The sequence below is a fragment of the Amblyraja radiata genome, chromosome 17 (genome assembly GCF_010909765.2).
Source record: "Amblyraja radiata isolate CabotCenter1 chromosome 17, sAmbRad1.1.pri, whole genome shotgun sequence".
NCBI classification, from domain to species: domain Eukaryota; kingdom Metazoa; phylum Chordata; class Chondrichthyes; order Rajiformes; family Rajidae; genus Amblyraja; species Amblyraja radiata.
The window spans coordinates 1854456-1877032 of record NC_045972.1 but is presented as its reverse complement, the minus strand read 5'-3'; the positions used below and the strand labels follow the sequence as shown (position 1 = coordinate 1877032).

The 22577-nt window shown below is 44.9% G+C and overlaps 1 protein-coding gene across 1 annotated transcript in view; it reads left to right on the top strand.

The window, feature by feature from the left end:
* Window positions 1–21728, top strand: part of tat (tyrosine aminotransferase) — a 30466-nt gene extending 8738 nt beyond the window's left edge. The window contains exons 4-12 of the mRNA XM_033035621.1: window positions 2304–2371; window positions 6421–6579; window positions 7271–7409; window positions 13624–13676; window positions 15996–16148; window positions 18513–18641; window positions 20077–20160; window positions 20258–20356; window positions 20976–21728. Of these exons, the coding sequence (XP_032891512.1) occupies window positions 2304–2371; window positions 6421–6579; window positions 7271–7409; window positions 13624–13676; window positions 15996–16148; window positions 18513–18641; window positions 20077–20160; window positions 20258–20356; window positions 20976–21125 (1034 nt within the window). The 3' untranslated portion in view covers window positions 21126–21728. The remainder of the gene's footprint in view (window positions 1–2303; window positions 2372–6420; window positions 6580–7270; window positions 7410–13623; window positions 13677–15995; window positions 16149–18512; window positions 18642–20076; window positions 20161–20257; window positions 20357–20975) is intronic.
* Window positions 21729–22577: the final 849 nt, after the last annotated feature.

Genomic DNA, 22577 nt, shown 5'->3' with positions numbered 1-22577 from the left:
AAAATAGCTTTGTTTGGAATTTCCAAAAATGGTATAGGACGTGCATTTTATCTGGCTGTATCTCCCTGCTCATCCTTAATGTTACAGATTGTAATTTACAAACCAGAAATCAGGCAAAAGAAATATATCTCAGTTATTCAGCAATCAGCCACCTGTCTCTGCTGATGTCACGATCGTCACTCATAGGGCCCACACCTCCCCACTCTCCTCAGCAGCCGCCCCCTTAGGCTTTCTCTCCACTCTTCTATCTTTCACCCACTCAGAGTCTGGCACAGGAGAACAAGAGTCACAAGTGTTTTATTGTCATTTGTCCCAGATAGAACAATGAGATTCTTACTTGCTGCAGCACAACAGAATATGTAAACATAGTACACTGTAAACAATATGATAAACAATAAAAAAAAGTTCATAGAAACATAGAAAGTAGGTGCAGGTTCCTTCATGCCAGCGCAACCATTCAATATGATAATGGCTGATGATCCATAATCAGACAATATTAGTATAAAAAGACAAAACTAATGCCCCCAAGACTATGTAGTTCAGAGCATATTTGGAGGTTGTCGTATTTAATAGCCTGATGGCCGAGGGAAGAAGCTGTTACAGTTGTTACCTGGACGTTACAGTTTTCAGGCTCCTGTACCTTCTTCCTGATAGCAGGGGTGAAATGAGTGTGCGGCCATGGTGGTGTGGGTCTCTGATGATGCTGGCTGCCTTATTGAAGCAGCAACTCCAGTAAATCCCTTCGGTGGTGGGGAGGTCTGAACCCGTGATGGACTGGGCAGCGTTCACAACTTTTTGCAGTCTTCTTCACTCCTGGGCATTCAAGTTGCTGAACCAGGCCGTGATGCTGAGCTGAGGCCTGGGTCAAATGGAGGGCAGGGCAGGCTTCAGGGGTCTATTTTGAGCAGGCGCCTGCTCATGATCCTATTGTAGTGCGTGGGTCTCAAAAGGAGGCACGAAGTACAGTGCTTTGAGAGGCACCTTTTATTATGTTCCTCCGGTTGTAGGGAAGTCCAAACGAGAGGAAGATGGCATCCAAACCCTTGCCTTTAAATAGGTATGTTGCAAAGCCTACCTGAAGCGTCGTTGAAAATCTGCCGTTGCGGGTGTGCGCGATTTTGGCGCCGTTTAGAGGGGGCGGGTTTAAAACGCGATTTTCTCTAAGCTGTTCCAATCGAAGATGTTCAGCCTAGTTAATTATTAACGAAAAATCGCTGGAAGACCCCGTCGCAAAAGCTATTATTAGTTTTAAAGGCCTCGTATAATAGTTATAGTAGTTTAAAAATCAATCTCTAAACCCGCGACCGCCAGCAACCGCAGGGTCTCATAAAGCAAATAACTGAAGTTAGGCTGTATATTTTTACATTAAAAAGGGCTTCTAAAGATCCCTTTATACAAAGTTTAATATTGCGAGTAGCTCATTTTGGGCCCATTGTATCCCGCAGTATTTTTCTCGGCATTTGGGGGCACAAATCTACCGCAATGTGAACGTTCTAAACCAGCGCGTTCCACAGGAACCCACTGGAAAGCTGATTTAAATGGGCATTTATTTACAGCAATTGAACACTAAATTCCTTCCATTTGGTCTATAAATTAATGTAAATGAGATTTAAAAATCATGTTTTATTGTGAATTATTTGTGAATATTATTTGGACATTTAGGCTATTTAAAAATGTTAATCATTTATTAAGAAATGGATAGATGTTTAGATCTAGTAATTGAAGTCTGAAATTAGCTACAATTAGGTAACTAACTAATTATATGCTTTAATTTCAGGTCATCCAAGTAAGATTATTTTATATTTGTTTCAGAATGCTTCAATCTATGATAACTGAAAATTTCATTCAGTTCTCTTAATTTTTAAGAAAGTTATGGGCTTTTGACTGTTCACGATCACAGCTTTTTTGTTATGTCCATAGAAAATCAATAGGGAACAAGATGCTCATTTCCGAGTATGAAAATGGCCATAACTTTTTAAATACTTGAGATATGAAAGTGAATTAGGTGTCAAATTAAACTTATTTTTATGCTTTATCTGATGGGATAAATTACAGACTTGATTTTTTAAATCTCAAAATTTTGTAACATTGCTACTTTAAACCCTCTGGCTAAGGGCTGCCTCCGGACTGAACCACTCCTGTGCCGAGGGGTTCGACACTATGATGGCACGACCCTTGGGAGCCGCCACACTATTTTATTATTTTATACCTGTTCTCCAGTCATCGGGTGTGTGTGTTCAGGTGCTGAATGAATGCGGTCATTTGAACTGCATGCAGGCTTATTTCTTCTGCTTTCTTTGTAGGTTATCATACTAGCAGAGATGCAGTGGCTAATTTCTACAGCTGTCCAGAATCACCTTTGAAGGCAAAGGTAATGATCCAGCAACATTCATCTCGTGGATAGAGAAGGGCCGCGTCAGACAAGGAGGTTATGGTGTAGGAACTGCAGATGCTGGTTTAAACCGAAGATAGACACAAAATGCTGAAGTAACTCACCAGGACAGGCAGCATCTCTGGAGAGAAGGAATGGGTGACGTTTCAGTTCGAGACCCTTCTTCAGACAGGAGTTCAGTTCAGGAGGTTATGGTGTTTGGTGGGGAGGCATCGTTGTTAGGGAATTGTGGGGAAGGGAGCTGGGAATGGGAGTGATTGAAGGACACAGTGAGGCGTCCAGGTGGAGAGGGAGCGGTATAGGGAGGAGTGGGAAAGGGAAAGAGGGGAGAGTAAGTGTTCCCTTGGCCACAGACATGGCGTAGGGGGTAGAAGGCTACAACTAGAGCGATGCTGTCTGAAAAGGGAGTATGGAATGGAATGGCTAACTATGGCAGTGCAGTGGTTAATAGTTTAGTTTACTTTATTTATTGTCACGTGTATCGAGGTGCAATGAAAAGCGTTTGTTGTGTGCTAACCAGCCAGCAGAAAAACAACACATGATTACAATCGATCCATTTACAATGTACAGATACATGATAAGGGAATAAAGCACCGCGCTCTGGTTGCTGTAGGATGGTCCAGATGCCTGATAACAGCTGGGAAGAACCTGTCCCTGAATCTGGAGGTGTGCGTTTTCACACTTCTATACCTTCTGCCGGATGGGAGAGAGGAGAAGAGGGTGCGACTATAATAATAATAATAATAATATATTTTATTGTCATTGCACATAAGCGCAACGAGATTTGGTGTGCAGCTTCCATCCGATGTCATAACATAAATAACTAATAAAATTTAGATTTAGATACCCCGAGAACATGGATTGTAAAAGAACAGTAAAATAGTCAAAACAGTTCAAACAGACTAAAGTGCAGATGTGTCTGTGCGACGTGACCATCCGAGGGAGACAGTCCAGGGGGGGGTGGGGGGCACTCAGCAGGGCCGGTTCAGAGCCGCTATAGCTCTGGGAATGAAACTGTTCCTGAGTCTGGAGGTGCGGGCGTAGAAGGCTTGTAACGTCTGCCGGAGGGAAGTAGTTCGAACAGTCCGTTACAAGGGTGTGAGGAGTCTTTATGGATGCTGACGGCCTTCCTGAGGCACCGTGTGTGGTAGATGCCCTCCAAGGCTGGTAGCTCTGTCCCAATGATCCTCTGCGCTCTGTGGACGACGCGCTGAAGAGCTCTCCTCTCCGCCTCGGTGCAGCCGAGATACCACACAGAGATGCCATACGTTAATATTCTCTCTGTGGTGCAGCGGTAGAACGTTGTCAGCAGCTGTTGGGGCAGACCAGTCTTTTTTAATGTCCTCAGGAAGAACAGTCGTTGCTGTGCCTTCTTGACCAGCGCAGCGATGTTTGTGGACCATGTGAGGTCCTCTGAAATGTGAGTGCCCAGAAACTTAAAGCTGGACACTCTCCACACTGTCCCCATAGATGGAGATTGGGGCGTATTCTCCCTTATGTGACCTCCTGAAGTCAATAATCAGCTCCTTGGTCTTGGAGGTGTTTAGTGACAAGTTGTTACGTGCGCACCAGTCCGCCAGATTCTGCACCTCCGCCCTGTATTTTGTTTCATCACCGTTGGTGATCAGCCCAATCACTGTTGTGTCGTCTGCAAACTTCACGATGGTGTTGGCGTTGAATGCAGGAACACAGTCGTGAGTGAAGAGGGAGTAGATCATGGGGCTCAGTACACAGCCCTGTGGTGTGCCAGTGCTCAGGGTGATAGTGGTGCGGGCCCAGTCTCACTGCCTGCAGTCGCTCCGTCAGAAAATTCAGGATCCAATCGCATATAGGCGAACTGAGGCCTAGCTGGTGGAGTTTGGTGGTGAGCTTGGTGGGGATGACTGTATTGAATGCAGAGCTAGTCTATGAAGAGCATCCTCACGTACGTGCCCTGTCTATCCAGGTGAGTCAGAGAATGTGTGAAGAGCCAGAGAGATGGCATCCTCTATTGATCTATTTACCCTGTATGCAAATTGATGAGAGTCCAGTGAGGCAGGGATGCTGGATTTGATGTGGGAGAGGGCCAGCCTTTCGAAGCACTTCATTGGGATTGGAGTTAGGGCAACCGGACTCATCCTTGATTATGCTGCTGGCATCGCCGAGGCAGCGTGAGGTATAAATGGAGTCAATGGAAGGGAGGTTGGTTTGTGTGATGGTCTGGACTGCGTCCACAATTGAGTTATAGAGCACCAACCAGAAATGTGCAGCAACACTCCAGAGGCATCAGTTCCATATCACATGGATCGGTGGGGGCGCTGCAAGCGGCAGCCCTGACAGCAGCGTGTTAGTTTTTTTCAACTTCTTTTATTTTTTTAGTGTGTTTAAATGTATGTTTTTAATGTTCCTCTGTGTGTCTTGTGTGGGGGGTGGTGTGGGGGGGGGTAAGGGGGAAACTGCTTCGGTCGCCTCCTCCACGGAGAGGCGACTTTCCATGTTGCCTCCCCCGTGGCCTAACATCGAGGATCGGTGCGGCCTTTCCCGGAGATGTGCCCGGGGCTTCAGCGCGGACTTTCGTCACGGAGCGGGCAAGCCCTCGCCGGGGCTCGCCGGAGGGGAGTGCTTCGTTTTGCTGGCCCGCGGCAGCCTGAAGCTCCAGCTGGCGCGGCGTTCGCAGCCTGGGATACCTCGCTGGGGACCCGGGAGAAGAAGCTCCGACTCCGACTGCCGGCCCGGGGCCAACTTCTACCGCGGGCGCAGTGTGGACTTACCATCAGGAGCGGGGTCCCTCGCCAGGGATCCCTGGAGGGGAGCTTCGACCGCCAGCCCTGCGGTCTGCGGTGCTCTGGCTGCGGCGCGTGGGAACTTTAAATCTCCAACCGCCGGCCTGCGGCCTACACCAACCTGAAGCCGCGGTCTCCGGTGGGGAGGCACCGATTCAGGACTTACCTGGACTTTCACTCATCTGGACGCTCGCAGCGGCGGCTACGGAGGGTTGAGATCCCGACCACGGGGGAAAATGGAGGGGGACTGGCCAAATTTTGTGCCTTCCACCACAGTGATGAATGCTGTGGTGGATGTTTGTGTTACATTTTTAGTGTGTTTTTATGTGTTCTTTTTCATTGTACCGTTGCTGGCAAATTCATTTCACTTGCACTTTATGTGCAAGTGACGAATAAAACTGATTGATTCTCAGGACTCTTTTAAATCTTTTATGTTCTAGATGGGTGGTGTTCTATCAGTCGTAAGGACATTACTGGAAACAATACTGAAGGACAGGATTAATGATCACTAGGAAAGGCAGGGCCTGTCCTGAGCCAACATTACATTGTCAAAGGCAGATATTGTCTGACCAATCTGACTAGAGATAATAAAGTGTATTGATGATGACAGTGGAGTAGGTGTTGTTTACATGGACTTTAGTAAGGTCTTTGCACACTCCTACATGAGAGACTATTACAAAAGGTTAGAGCCTATGTGATCCAGAACATGTTGGTAAATTGGATCCAAGTTTGAATTGGCAAATAGTGTAATAGAATACATAGCCATGCCCTTCAGCCCTAACAATCCTTGAGTCCAATTTGCACAAGTTTGGCCCATATCCCTCTAAACCCGTCCTATCCATGAATTGATTTTACCGTGTACCATCTGAATAAGGGTCTTGACCTGAAACATCACCCATTCCTTCTCTCCAGAGATGCTGCCTGTCCCTCTGAGTTACTCCAACATTTTGTGTCTATCTTCAGTGAAAACTGGCATCTGCAGTTCGTTCCTACCGATTTTACATGTCTTTTTTTATGTTGTTATTGCACCTGCCTCAACAGCTTCCTCTGGCAGCTTATTCCAATGGAGGATAGTGGGTGTGTAGAGAGTTGTTTTTGTGATTGGATACTGATGGTCAGTGGTATTCACTGGAATCAGTGCTGGGGCCGTTGCTGTTTGTAACGATGTACACATGGGAGGCATGAACAGTGAGTTGTCTGACTTTTTACTCATTAGGAATTATCATGCAGTAATTGAGCTGACTGACATCATCTTTTATTCTTCAGGATGTGATTTTGACCAGTGGCTGCAGTCAAGCCATTGAACTAGCCATCAACGTACTGGCCAACCCAGGACAGAACATTCTCATCCCCAGGCCTGGATTCTCTCTCTATAAAACATTGGCTGTGTCTCTGGGTATTGAAGTTAAATTCTACAATTTACTGGTAAGTAACACTGGGAAGAGGGGTATCGAATATAATGAACACATATGGTATTTTTTATTGGGAATGGGAATTAAAAACTGGCGAGCATATGTTCAAGGTGAGGGGGGAAGATTTAAAAGTGACCTGATGGGTGAGAATAATGAACAAGCTGCCACTTGAAATAATTGAAGCAGGCACAGTAACAACATTTAACAGACAGTTGGACAAGTACATGTGCAGGAAAGGTTTAGCGGGTTAGGGGGTAAATGGGAGTACCTTGTGCATCTTGGTCGGCATGGACGAGTTAGGCCAGAGGGCCTGTTTCTATGCTGTCTGACTCTGACTCTCTCACCATGCTACACTAATTGTTAACTTACTCAGTGCTCTGGCTGGTGAAGACAGGCATGCTGTGTGCCTTCTTTACACCCTTTCCACTTATGTTGCTATTCTGTGGCATATAACCTCCATGCTCTTGCATTTAGCTTACATCTGCATGTAAGATGTATCTGCACAGACATCAATGATTCTTGAAGAAAGCTTCTACCACCAACAATAGGCCACTTATTCTGTGGTCCACACTAGCAATTTAACGTTTTAGTCGTGTATTTGCTGTGCTGTTGTTTATAAGCATTAACTGTTAGTATTTCTTGAATGGGACTTTGTTTGGTGTTTGCTAAGAAAATGACAGTATTCTTGATGGATTTGATTCTAGCCAGAACGATCATGGGAAATTGATCTTCAGCATTTGGAAGCTTTGATTGATGATAAAACTGCCTGCATCATTGTGAACAATCCTTCAAATCCTTGCGGCTCCGTGTTCAATAAATCGCATCTCCAAAATATTCTGACTGGTTAGTACACAGGTCTGGGTATTTTGCAAATTAGATATTGGTTTAAGTCCAAATAACTAAATCTAAGTTACTAAGTGCACTGGATTTATCATTCCTGGAGGTTTCAAGACAACCATCTTTAAATGCTGAAGGGTCTCATCCCGAAACGTCACCCTTTCCTTTTCTCCAGACATTCTGCCTGTCCCACTGAGTTACTCCAGCATTGCCGGTGGGACTGGTCCCGCTGAGTTACTCCAGCATTGCCGGTGGGACTGGTGGTTGAGGGGCTGATGTCAGCAATGAGAGTTTGTTTTACTGAGAAGCAGATGTTGCAATAGAGTCCACTTCATTGCTTTGTTCACGGTGGAGGGGGAGGGGGAGGGGGAGGTGGGGGGGGGGGCAGGAGCAGACTCTCATGAAGCATCTCCTGGAGAAAGTGAATTGAGCTGACATGGATCATCCCTGAGGCAAGAGTCAAGAGTCAAGAGAGTTTTATTGTCATGTGTCCCAGATAGGACAATGAAATTCTTGCTTGCTGCAGCACAACAGAATATGCAAACATAATACAGAACAGGAGATAAACGTTCAGTGTGTCTATATACCATAGACCATATATATACACAATAAATAACCAGATAAAGTGCAATAGTAATAATAGACTTATTGTTCAGAGCTTGTTTGATGTTGTGTTTAATAGCCTGATGGCTGTGGGGAAGGGACTGTTCCTGAACCTGGATTCCAGATTTCAGGCTCCTATACCTTCTTCCTGATGGCAACGTAGAGATGAGTGTGTGGCCAGTATGGTGTGGGTCTTTGATGATGTTGGCAGCCTTTTTGAGGCAGCGACTGCGATAGATCCCTTCGATGGTGGGGAAGTCAGAGCCGATGATGGACTGGGCAGTGGTCACAACTTTCTGCAGTCTTTTCCACTCCTGGACGTTCAAGTTGCCGTACCAGGCCACGATGCAACCGGTCAGCATGCTCTCTACTGTGCATCTGTAGAAGTTCTAGAGAGTCCTCCTTGACATACCGACTCTCCGTAATCTTCTCAGGAAGTAGAGGCACTGATGTGCCTTCTTTATAATTACATCAGTGTACTGGGACCAGGAAAGATCTTCGGAATTATGCACGCCGAGGAATTTGAAGTTTTTGACCCTTTCCACAATTGATACAAACGGGATTGTGGGTCCCTATCTTACCTCTTCCAATGTACACAATCAGTTCCTTGGTTTTGCTGGTGTTGAGAGCCAGGTTATTGTGCTGGCACCATTTGGTCAATCGGTCGATCTCACTTAAGTACGAGTAAGAGAAATGGTAAAAATTGTAAAAATCTAATGTGTCTATCTAAACTTGGAGAATTTAATATCCATACCAGTGGGTTGTAAGCTACCCAATTGGAATATGAGGTGCTATTCCTCCAGTCTGTGTGTGGCCTCACTCTGGCAACAGAGAGGCTCAGGACAGAAAGGTCAGTGTAGAAATGGAGAGTTAAAATGGTTGGCAACTGGAAGATTCATTAGGCCTTGGCAGAACAAGCACAAGTACTCAGTGAGGCTGTTGGTGAGTCTACACTTGCTCTCACTGATGTACAGGAAACCACATCGCGGATACTAAGTTGATGAGATTCGAGGAGGTGCATGTGAACCTCTGTCTCACCTGGAAGGACTGTTGGGGTTCCTGGATGGATGTGAGGGAGGAGGTATAAGGACAGGTGTTACGTCTCCTGTGGTTGCAGGAGAAAGTACCTGGGGGGGGAGGGGGTTTGTGGGAAGGGATGATTGAACCAAGGAGTTGTGGAAGGAGCAGTCTCTGTGGAACGCAGAAAGGTGTGGGGACGGGAAAATGTGACTCGTGGTGACTTGTATAAGACATTGGTGAGACTGCATTTAGAATATTGTGTTCAGTTCTGGGCACCATGTAATAGGAAAGATAACGTCAAGCTTGAAAGGATTCAGAAAAGATTTACGAGGAAGCTGCCAGGACTTGAGGGTGTGAGCTATAGGGAGAGGTTGAGTAGGCTGGGTCTCTATTCCATGGAGTGCAGGAGGATGAGGGGAGATTTTATAGAGGTGTACAAAATCATGAGAGGAATAGATCGGGTAGATGCACAGAGCCTTTTACCCAGAGTAGGGGAATCAATTTAATAGGAATACGAGGGGCAACTGGTATGTGTATGGAACAAGCTGCCAGAGGAGGTAGTTGAGGCTGGAACTATCGCAACGTTTAAGAAACAGTTGGACAGGTACATGGATAGGACAGGTTTGGAGGGTTATGAACCAAGCATAGGCAAGTGGGACTAGGGTAGCTGGGACATTGTTGGCCGGTGTGGGCAAGTTGGGCCGAAGGGCCTGTATCCACACTGTATCACTCTATGACTCTATGGTGGGGTCACGATGGATGTGATGGGAATGTCAGAGGATGATATGTTGGATGCGGAGGTAGTGGGGTGAAATTTGAGGGTCAGGGAAACTCTATCCGTGTTCTGTTTGGGGAGAGGAGCAAGAGCAGAACTAGGGGGAACAGAGGAGATGCTGGTAAGGAATCCATCTATGGCAGTAGAGGGGAAACCATGTCAGAGAAGATCTTGGATGTCTCAGAATGGAAAGCTTCATCTCAGGAGCAGATGCAGCAAAGACAGAGGGATTGAGAGCAGGGGATACCATTGTTGCAAGAGGCAGGGTAGGAGGTAGTCTGGATAACTGTGGTAGACAGTAGGTTTGTAGTATAACCATAAAACCATATAACAATTACAGCACGGAAACAGGCCATCTCGGCCCTACAAGTCTGTGCCGAACAATTATTTTCCCTAGTCCCATCTGCCTGCACTCAGACCATAACCCTCCATTCCTTTCTCATCCATATACGTATCCAATTTATTTTTAAATGATAAAATCGAACCTGCCTCCACCACTTCCACTGGAAGCTCATTCCACACAGCTACCACTCTCTGAGTAAATAAGTTCCCCCTCATGTTACCCCAAAACATCTGTCCCTTCATTCTGAAGTCATGTCCTCTTGTTTGAATCTTCTCTACTCTCAATGGGAAAAGCTTGTCCACGTCAACTCTGTCTATCCCTCTCATCATTTTAAAGACCTCTATCAAGTCCCCCCTTAACCTTCTGCGCTCCAGAGAATAAAGACCTAACTTATGCAACCTTTCTCTGTAACTTAGTTGCTGAAACCCAGGCAACATTCTAGTAAATCTCCTCTGTACTCTCTCTATTTTGTTGACATCCTTCTTATAACTGGGCGACCAAAATTGTACACCATACTCCAGAATTGGTCTCATCAATGCCTTGTACATATCATATATCAGTCGATAGTCTGTTCCTGGGATGGAGACGAGAGATCAAGAATGGGGAGAAAGGTGTTGGAGATGGTCCAGGTGAGTTTGTGGGCAAATTGGAAGTTAGTGGTGAAGTTAATGAAATCAGTGAGTAGTGTATGGGTGCAGGAGGCAGCCCCAATGCAGTCATTGGTGTAGATGACATGAGCTAGCTTGGCTAAGGTTTTAGAGTCATAGAGTCATAGAGTGATACAGTGTGGAAACAGACCCTTCGGCCCAACCTGCCCACACCAGCCAACATGTCCAGGCTACACTAGTCCCACTTGCCTGTGCTTGGTCCATATCCCTCCAAACCTGTCCGATCCATGTACCTGTCTAACTGTCTTTTAAATCTCAGCCGTAGCCCCAACAATCTCTTCCCTTGCTCCCCTGCAGCCATTTGGCATCATCTCATCTGACCCGGGTCTGTATCACCTTTAAGCCCACTAATGCACTTGCTTTATGGATACCTGCTTTAGGCTTTTGCCTTCCCCTTTGCTGAGTCGTAGAGTCTTCCAGCATGGAAACAGGCCCATGAATCCTCCCTCTCCCTCCTTTAATCCTGGCTTAACTTGCATCGGAATCCTCCCCACCCCCCACAATGCATGCACAATTCACAACTTGTCCCAAGCATAACAATTAGCAACTCTCCGCTCAGTCCATCTAAACATACGTGATCTCCCGGTTGCTAAACACTTTAACTCCCCATCCCATTCCCACGCTGACCTTTCTGTCCTGGGCCTCCTCCACTGTCAGAGTGAGGCCCAGCACAAATTGGAGGAACAGCACTTCATATTTCGCTTGGGCAGCTTGAATATTGACTTCTGTAATTTGAAGTAACCCTTGCTTTCCCTCTCTCTCCATCCTTCCCCCATCCTAGTTCTTCCGCTAGTCTGATTGTCCCCCTGATTAAATTTTACTGAAGAAGGGTCCTGACCCGAAACATCACCTATCCATTTCTCCAGATATGCTGCCTGACCTGCTGCGTTACTCCAGCACTTTGTCTTTTTTTTTTGCTGTCCCTTGCTTCTACATTCTGTCTTATAAATGATGTTATTGTACCTGCCTTGATTACTTCCTCTGGCAACCCTCCAAATTCCTCAAGTACAAAGTCTGTTTTCATTGTGAAATGTGATGTAAAGTATTGAACAGATATTGCTGGATAAACAAGGTCCCCTATGCTGCAGTGTTACGCAATTGAAGGCTATTTGTCAGAGAAATGATCATAGAACATAAAACAACAGTACAGGTCAGGACCAGACCCTTCAGCGCACAAAAGATAGACACAAAATGCTGGAGTAACTCAATGGGTCTGGCAGCATCTCTGGAGAGAAGGAATGGACAACGTTTTGGGTGGAGACTCTTCTAGTTAGAGAACTTCAAGTAACCATTGCTTTCCCTCTCTCTCCATCCCTTCCCCCATCCTAGTTCTCCGACCAGTCTGACTTTCCTCCCGATTAAATTTTCTCTCTGCATGCTTCGTTGTCAGCTTTGCCCAGCTAACAATCATCTATTCTACATTTTCCATGAACGTCATCCTCTTTGATGCCTCGTTTTCACACCTTACCCTTTCTTATCTCTGTCTCCCTCTCCCCTGACTCTCAGTCTGAAGAAGGTTCTTGACCTGAAACGTCACCTATTTCTTCTTTTCAGAGATGCTGCCTGTCCCGCTGAGTTACTCCAGCATTTTGTGTCCATCTTTGGTGTAAACCAGCACCTGCAGTTCCTTTCTACACCTTCAGCCCACAATGTATGTCAAACATGATGTCAAGCCCAATTCTCATTTGCCTGCACATAACCCATATCCCTCCATTCCCTGCATAACCATGTGCTTTTCCAAAAGCCACATATGCCACTATCGTATCTGCCTCAACTACACCTCCATCAGCATGTTCTAGGCACTCACTGCCCTTTGTATAAAAAACCTTGCCCCGCACATCTCCTTTAAACTTTGCCTCTCACTTTAAACCCGGGAAAAAAGGTTCTGACTCTATCTATGTCTCTCATCATTTTATATACGTCTATCAGCTCTCCCCTTAACCTCCAGCATTACAGAGAAAACAATCCAAGTCTGCCCAACCTCTCCTTTTAACTAATACACTCTAAACCAGGCATCATTCTCGTAAACACAAAAAGCTGGAGAAACTCAGCAGGTCAGGCAGCATCTCTGGAGAAAAGGAATGGGTGATGTTTTGGGTCAAGGCCCTTCTTTAGACCTGATCCTTCTTGAGGTGCTGTCTGACCGGCTGAGTAACTCCAGCATCTGCAGTTCCTTCCTGAATCCTTCTGGTAAACCTCTGCACCCTTTATCAAAACCTCTGCCATGATCACAATGAATGGCGGTGCTGGCTTTAAGGGCCGAATGGCCTCCTCCTGCACCTATTTTCTATGTTTCTATGGATCTTACCTGTATTGGGGTGATCAGAATTACACGCAATACTCTAAATACAGCCCAAACAAAGCCAATAAAGCTGCTGCATGACTTCCTGACTCTTATACTCAATGCCCTGACCGGTGAAGATGACCATATCACATGCCTTCATACCACACTGTCGACTTGTGACACCACATGAAGGGAGTTATAGACTTGGACCCGAGGATCCCTGTATTTGGAAGAAGAGTTGAAGACAATGGATGGGCCTGGGCCTGATGTTGGGGACTAGAGCATGGAGGTTGGGCATTGGTGTTTGGGAGGCTGGAGGATGGAGTTCTGGTGGGGTAGGGCAAGGAGTTGGGGAGCTTGGGGTTTGAGAAACAACATGTGCACAGGAAGGGAGAGTCATGATTGTGAACCAGTGGCTTTTTCTAACGCAACTATTGCCTACTTAACTCACAGGAAAGATGTCCGTTAATCTCTCCAGCATATTTCCTCTGTTTGCAGCGTATGATTCTTGTTTGTTTCTCTTTTAGTTGCTACAAGAAATTACCTACCAATCATAGTGGATGAAATCTACGGAGATATGGTGAGAAAAACTGGTGTGATCGAAATTCTACTTCTAAATAAACTTTGGAAACCAGGACCAGCATTTCCTCGCCCCAGTGTTTTGTCAAGAATTGCCCACATTGGTCCACACCTTGTTTAGCTGAATTATTATTTATTCCCTTTGTACTCCAATTGTTTATATAAAAAGCAAGCAAAACATTTTATTTTCCACAGTCATCCTTGCCAACCGAGTTTCGTGGTCCTTACTACTTCCAACCTTTTCCCATTTAGAGAGTTCTTTATCCTGTATAAGTACAAAGTAAATAACCTCATATTTAACCATATAACCATATAACAATTACAGCACGGAAACAGGCCATCTCGGCCCTACAAGTCCGCGCCGAACAACTTTTTTCCCTTAGTCCCACCTGCCTGCACTCATACCATAACCCTCCATTCCCTTCTCATCCATATGCCTATCCAATTTATTTTTAAATGATACCAACGAACCTGCCTCCACCACTTCCACTGGAAGCTCATTCCACACCGCTACCACTCTCTGAGTAAAGAAGTTCCCCCTCATGTTACCCCTAAACTTCTGTCCCTTAATATTTCCTCTGTATTAAAATCCACCCAACCCACGTTAGTGTCATCAGCAACTTTCGGCATGTGCCGTCTGATGCCATCGTCTCAGTTTTATACACTGTGGTCAGCAGTTAAGGAACAAGACAGATCTCTTCAGCATCCCAATAATCCTGCTCATTTAAACCCTTGATTTTTTGGCTCAGCCTGTTTTCTAACCAGATCAGTAATTTGACTCCACTTTTATCTGTTTCAATTGGAGCTAATTGTTTCAGAAGGCACAATTTTTGGAAGCTTTCAGGAAGTATATATATAACCAGTGCCCACATCCATTCCCAGTCTACTACTTCACCATACTACATATCTGCAGTCTTTAGTTGTCTGCACTAATCACCTCCCAACCTCTGTCACTATCTCCCCAACAAACGTCATCTGCTCATCATCCCTCCTACCACCTATCACTGGCCGTGACAGACACAAAGTGCTGGAATCTCAGCAAATTCAGGCAGCATCTCTGGAGAAAAAGGATGGGTGAAGTTTTGGGTCAGGACCCTTCTTCAGGCTGCCACTTGTCAGCTCCCGTCTCACTCCTCCACCTCAACTCTTTCTACTGGCCAGCTCACATTTACAATCAGTCCTAGTGTGTCGCCTTGAACCAAGATGTGACTATCTCTTTGCCTCCACAGATGCTGCCTAACCTACTGAGTTCCTCCAGCATCTTAGATTTTTGCTTAACACTTTACTCACCTCTTCAAAAACAAAATCCCATGATGTTCCCTTTGTAAATCCACACAGATTATGGCTGAACAGAATAAACAATGCATGCTGTTTAATTACTCCATCTCTAGTTATGGAACAAAGGGCATTACATTACGGGAACAGGCCCTTCGGCCCTCAAAATCTATGTTAAACATGATGCAAATCTAAACTAATCCCATCTGCCTGCATATGCTCATTTACTTTCCATTCCCTGCCTATTTCTGTTTTGTCTAAATGTCTTCAATAATGCTATCATATCTGCCTCACCAACTCCCATGGCTGCGTGATGCAGGCACTCATCATACCCTGTGCATAAAACTAAAATGCTTCACACATCTCCTTTAAACTCTCTCCTTAAACCCATGCCTCTAGTCTTTGACATTTACACCCTGGGAAATGACTATCGACTCTATTTAGCTCATAATTTGATTAACTTCTATCAAATCTCCTCTCAGACTCTGATACTTTAGAGCAAACAGTGCAAGTTTGTCCAATCTCACCCTATAGTAGATACTCTTCACTCCAGATAGTGCCATCGTGAGCCTCTTCTGTACTCCTCGAAGCCGCCACATCCTTCCTGTAATGTGACAAACAGAACTGTACACAATACTCCAAACACAGCCTCCTGACCAAGGTTTTACACAGCTGCAATATGATCATCAATGTGGCTGGCGAAGGACAATTATTTGATGATATTCACACCCAGGAACTTGAAGCTCTGGAACATCCTCACTTCAACACCATTGATGCAGACAGGGGCATGAGTGGTGGATGCTGAGAATGTGCTGCTGGGAGTGGTGGTGGAGATAGAAGTGTTACAGAGCCATTTAGCTAGACACATGGATATGCAAGGTATGGAGGCATATAGGCATCACAATCATTGTAGACAGAGGGGCCTGTTCCTCTGCTGTGCTGCTCTATGTTCAATGTAACTCTTATCCCTGCACTGCTATTGAATAATTTTATAATGAGTGACCACTGATGAAATATTTCTGACTGTTGAATCTGTCTGATACAGGTCTTCCCTGAGAGCCAATTTATTGGTCTTGGCTCCCTGAGCAGAAGTGTCCCCATCCTGTCCTGTGGAGGTCTGGCTAAACGTTGGCTTGTACCCGGCTGGAGAATGGGTTGGATTCTCATCCATGACCGGAATGATATCTTGAGCAGAGAGGTGAGACTCGAGCCCAATGGAAGTGAGTGAATTTGGCGACAAACTCATGTGAAACGGAGTTCTGGGAGTGTGCAGAACCTGCAAGGGGATGCAGACAAGTTGCGAGTATGGACACAAAAAGCTGCAGTAACTCGGTGGGCCAGGCAGCATCTCTGGAGAGAAGGAATGGGTGATGTTTTGTGTCGAGACCCTTCTTCAGACTGAAGAAGGCTCAACCTGAAACGTCACCCACTCCTTCTCTCCAGAGATGCTGCCTGTCCCGCTGAGTTACTCCAGCTTTTTGTGTCTATCTTCGGTTTAAACCAGCATCTGCAGTTCCTTCCTACACATGAGAGAGTGGACACCCACATGGCGAATGTAGCATTGAATGGCAGAACAGGGTCGAAGGGCAGAAGGGCTATTTCTGCTTCGACAGTCAGCAAGTTATGCAATACGGAAACAAGGCCTTCATCACAACTCGTCCATACTGACCAAGTTACTATTTTGAGCTTGTCCCATTTGTTTAAATTTGGCCCACATCGCTCTGAACGTTTCCTATCTGTCCAAATGTCTTTTAAATGCTGTTATAGGACCTGGCTCAACTACTTCCTCTGGCAGCTCATTCCATACACCCACTATCCTTTGTATGAAAAGGTTTCCCCTAAAAGATTCCTATTAAATCTTCCCTCTCACACCTTAAGCCATGTAGTTTTTGACTCCCCGATCCTTAATTCAAGGTGAGAGGGAAAGATTAAAAGGGAACTGGAGGGGTAACCTTTTTACACAGAATGATGCAGATATGGAACGAGCTGCCAAAGAAAATAGATGAGGCAATGTACGATTGAAAAGACATTTGGACAAGTACATCAAAGAAAAGTTTAAAGAGATATGGGTCAAATGCAGTCAAATGGGACTACTGCTGAAAGCACTATGTCGGAATCTCTCTGATGAAGAATCTTCATTCTATTAATTAGAGGATTTTGTATGGCAATGTGATAATTTTATGGTCATCATTGCAAATGGCTAATTCAGATGTTGGGAAGACAGATCAGGGCAGGACCTTCACAGTGAATGGCAGACCGCTGAGGAGTGTTGTAGAGCAGAGACATCTAGCAGTACAGGGACTTGGTTCCCTGAAGTAGGTGACAGGTAAATAGGGTGGTAAAGCAGGCTCTTGGCGCATTGCCATTCATCAGTCAGGGTATTAAGTGACGAACTTGGGATGTTATGTAACAGTTGTACAAGACGTTGGGTGAGGCCGCATTTGGAGCATTGTTTGCAGTTTTGGTCACCCTGCTACAGGAAGGATGGATGTCATTAAGCTGGAATAAGTGCAGAGACGATTTACGAGGTTGTTGCCAGGACACAAGGGCCTAGCTATAGGGAGAGGTTGGGCTAGCTAGGACATAATTACTTGGAATGCAGTAAGCTGAGGGGGTGATCTAATAAAGGAAAATAAAATCATGAGAGGAATAGATAGGGTGAGTGCACACAGATTATTATCCAAGATAGAAGAATCAAGGACCATGGGACATTAAATTTAAGGAGAGAGGGGAAAGTTTTAATAGGAACCTGAGGGGCAGCTTTTTCCTCAGAGGGTGCTGGGTATATGGAATGAACTGCCAGAGGAGGTGGTTGGGGCAGGTAATATAATGACATTTAAAAGGCATTTGGATAGGTACATGGTACGTTGGGCCGAAGGGCCTGCTTCCGTGCTGTGTGACTCTATAACTACACATTGTCATTCATTATTTTGGCTTTTGTGAACCATGACAATTCCAGTAGCAACATTACGCTGTTTTACGAAATCAGAAATGTATGAACTACAGCAGATCCACTCAGCCCATCATGTTCCTGCTAGCCAGAGATGGGTTGTGTGAAGTTATTTGTTTCCAAACTGCCCTTGGTTCCTTCCACAATGAACAAATCTGTAGCCGAGTTGCTGATGTTTAAGCTTGTGGAATAAATGCTCACAACTCTAGCTCCCAGAAGCAACATGAATGTAACCCTAACCTCCAGTGACCTGCATGAATTTGCACGTCCGAACCTCAGCCAGGCTGATATGTTGCCTGCCTGGAACCACCTTGTCTACTTGTCCCAACATCTCCAGCGATCTGTGAATGTAAACTCCCCAGATCCTGCTCTTCCTCACACTTGGCATCCTTCCATTTGTTAATTAGTTTTTGCCCTTACTTCATTCCTCATTTGCCTTGTTCATGTCCACCACCAGAAATCTTCCTGTAGCCAAGAAATTCCTTTCTCACCATCAACCATGCTATTATTTATGGTATCACTGGCAAATTTCTTAATTGTGGCCCTTTCATAATTTCTCATTTGGAGAACAATATTCTTATGATACACTGATCTAACTATCTGTGCCTACAGGTCCGAAATGGCCTGGTCTGTTTGAGTCAAAGAATTCTTGGTCCATGCACAATAGTACAAGGAGCACTGGAAGATATTTTGAATAAAACAACTCAAGATTTTTACGATGACACCATCAACATCCTGAAGGTAATGCTGAGCTCAGCTCTGACCAGTCGAAAACTCCTTCAGGTACATGGATACAGTTAGACAGGTACATGGATAGGACAGGTTTGGAGGGATATGGACCAAACACAGGCAGGTGGGACTAGTGTAGGTGGGACATGTTGGCCAGTGTGTGGGCAAATTGGGCCAAAGGGCCAGTTACCATGCATATGACTGTATGATTCTATGACACTCAGATTAAATAAATCCATCTACCTTCACATTACTGTATCTCTCCATTCCTTGCATATCCATGTGCCTATGTAAAAGCCTCATAACCCCAACTATTGCATCAACCTGTACCACCACTTGCCCCACACATCCCCTTTAAAATATAACCCTCTCACCTGCAATGCCCTCTAGTCTGATATGGTGGAAAAGACAGACTATCTAATCTATCCATGCCCCCCAAATTTTATAAACTTCCCAGCCTCTGACACTCCAGCGAAAATATTCCAAGTTTGTTCAACCTCTTCTGAGAGCTAATATCCTCTAATCTAGGCAGCATCCTTTAAACCTCTCCAAAGCCTCCAGATCTTTCCTATATTGGAGCACCCTAACAGCACCCAATTACAATTTTATAAAGCTGCATCTGACTTCCTGACTCTTATTCTCAATGCCCTGACCTGTGTAGGTAAGTATACCACATGCCTTCATCTACTTGTGTTGCCACTTTCAGCAAGCTATGGACTTGGACTCCCAAGATCCCTCTATACATTAATGCTCTTGTGAGTCTTGTCTTTAACTGTATACCTTTGACCTCCTAAAGTGCAACACCTCACACTTGCTTGCAATAAGCTCAATCTGCCACAGCTGTGTACAGTTTTCATTGCCAGGTTGCAGGAAAGTGCACAAGATGCAGAGGCGATTCACCAGGGTGTTAATCAGGGTGGAGTGCTTTAGCTGTTAAGAAAAACTGGGCTGGCTGGATTGGTTTTCTTGGAACGAGGCCAAGGGGAGACTTGATGGTTACACAAAATTATGGGGGCCATGTGGATGGTGGAAGGTTTCTTCCAAGAAAAGAGCAGAAGGGAGAGTGGAATAGGTAGGGACATTCCCAGCGAGAGTGGAGGAAAGCTATGGACTCACAGTGAGCGGAGAGAGTTGGATGGTCATAGAGTGAGAGGGAACAGTGGGACATTCCAGAGTGAGGGAGATCGGACATCTTGGAATGAGGGGGAACATAGAGGGACATTGTGGAGTAGAGGGAACAGATTGAGTAAGAGAGCCAGGATATTGCTGATGTGAGTAGCCTGAATGCAGGATCCTGCAGTGAAAGTAGGAACAGAACTGACAGAATGATGCTGTGAGTTTTCCTGAGTGTGCCCATTATTAATTGAAGCATGATTTTTTTCCAAAAGAAGGAATATGATTCCTGAACATTGCTTTAAGTGGGAGTAATTCTGTTTGCTTTCCTCAGTCCAATGCTGACCTGTGTTTCAATGCACTTTCTATGGTTCCTGGCCTAAGACCCATCAGACCTTGTGGGTCCATGTACATGATGGTAAGTTGTAGCAAGCTCCAGATCAAGCAAATCTATTGAGATTTCATCGTTCTTCATTCGGAATCTCCAATCCCTTTTACTCATTCTTGTTTGCTAGGTTGGGATTGACATTGATGATTTTCCTGAATTCAAAAACGACATTGACTTCACGGAGCGCATGATTTCGGAGCAATCAGTGTTTTGCCTTCCTGCTACGGTAAATCATTTTCATGTACTGAAACCCGGGCCTTAACTCCTCTCCAAATCATTCCACATCTGCCTTAATTCCTCAATCTTCCAAAAAAACGTTGACCTCCCCTTTAAACATTCCTTGTGCTCCAACTCCTAAAACTGTCTCGAAGAGGATTACAGAAATGTAACATCCTCTGTGAGCTGAAATCGCACACACTCAGCTTTGAGTGACCTCTTCCCCCTTCATCTTGTCACACTTTTGATTTTCTCCCAAGAATAGAGACATCTATGTCCCTCCTATGATGTTCTTTAGATTTTGGGTTTCAATAAGTTCAACCCCAGTCTTCTGATCTCTAAAGGACAGACGTTTAACTCTTTGGGCTGTTCATGATAGACCAACCCTCTCCTGTCAGCACTGCATGTTGTATCTCGCTGGAGGGGCAGCTGATCGGGACCATTTCTGGAGAATATGTCAACTTTCCTCCAGTTTCTCTGATATCTGCATCAACATCTACAGAATGCACTTGGAAAAGAGTTGGAACAGTGGTCATCTCTTCCATTTGCCCCAAGACTTGCTCCAGCGACTGGCATCAGTAGCAGGAGTGTTCAATTGCAATGTTTAACTTCTCCTCTTCCATCTGTAGTGCTTCGAGTATCCAAACTTCTTCCGTGTGGTTACAACTGTGCCTGAGGACCTGATGTTGGAAGCGTGCAACCGCATCCGTGAATTCTGTGAGGTGCATTTCCAGTCACAAGAACATTGCAGTGTACCTGATATTGAATGTGATAAGTAATCATGTGTATGGAATTACTATTAAATCTTTGTCTGTTATTTTATTCAACCCTAAGAATGTTTAAATTTCTGTACAAAGTTTAATTTATTATTTATGCAAAGTAATTCTCATGAAATGTAATTTGTGCCATGGTGGGTCAGTCACCTTGTTTAGAGGTTCTGGTCTCAAGCTGGTGCGTGTTTAGAGCTCAAGACCCTGGTTATCAGCTGTCACTGGCTTTAACACCATTCCCAATGTTTAGGTCCAGATCTGTTCAATGCTGACACAATTAATAAACTGTCACATTTACTCTAATGATTGTTTCTGAGGATAATCTCGAGGGTGAAAAGCTGGAACAAAGAGGAGCAAATAATCGGTGTAGTAATTGGAACAATGAACAATCAGCAATCTCTTCACATACATCATTAGATGCACTGAACAAATATAGTATCATCCTCCTTAAACTTGTTGGTGTGAGACCTCTTAAACACCTCAATTGTTCCTCTTTAAAACATTGCATTTTATAAACAGCAATCGGTTTGAGAAATGACTGGCATCCAATTGGGGAAAATTAAAAGGCAATGATTCTCAGCAACAGCTAAGATGCATCATTTATTTCAGTCACAGAGAGTCATTGATTACTCGAGGGTGAAAAGCGTTCAAGATTGGACAGACCTGTATGTCATCTATGACCCGTCTGCTCATGGACATGGATATATATACACACATATAAGGAGCGGGTGCAACCAATCACCTCCTTGGCTATCAAGAATCTAACTATCTTAAATTTATTTAAAGGCTCTAATATGATACATTAATACATTCTATTCCCTAATTCTGATCTCATCTGCAGCTTTCCATGTGAGGACTTAGTTCTGGGCGCCTGTCACCAGAGTGAGTGTAAGCAGATATCGGGTATCATTAGGGCAGTGGTAGGTGCATTTGTTACAACAAAGTACAGCAACAATATGTACAGCCACATACAGTCACTTTCACTTTTACTACTTCAGGAGGGGTTTGACTGTGCTGCATAAACATTTTTCACACAGAGAGTGGTGAATCTCTGGAACTCCCTGCCACAGAAGGTAGTTGAGGCCAGTTAATTGGCTATATTTAAGAGGGAGTTAGATGTGGCCCTTGTGGCTAAAGGGATCAGGGGGTATGGAGAGAAGGCAGGTACAGGATACTGAGTTGGATGATCAGCCATGATCATATTGAATGGCGGTGCAGGCTCAAAGGGCCAAATGGCCTATTCCTGCACCTATTTTCTATGTTTCTATGTAGAATAACTCGTAGGCTTCTGGAGGTAAGCTCCAACATTCAGTTGGTCTTTTCATGACTTTGTCCACCCTGTTAGTGATCCCTGACCCCGTGAATCTTCCTCATGCTCCCTTATTTTCTGACTTAATTTCTAGAATCACAGAAACCTACCAGTTGAAGGCCACTCTGCTCGGCAGTTAATGCTACCAAATA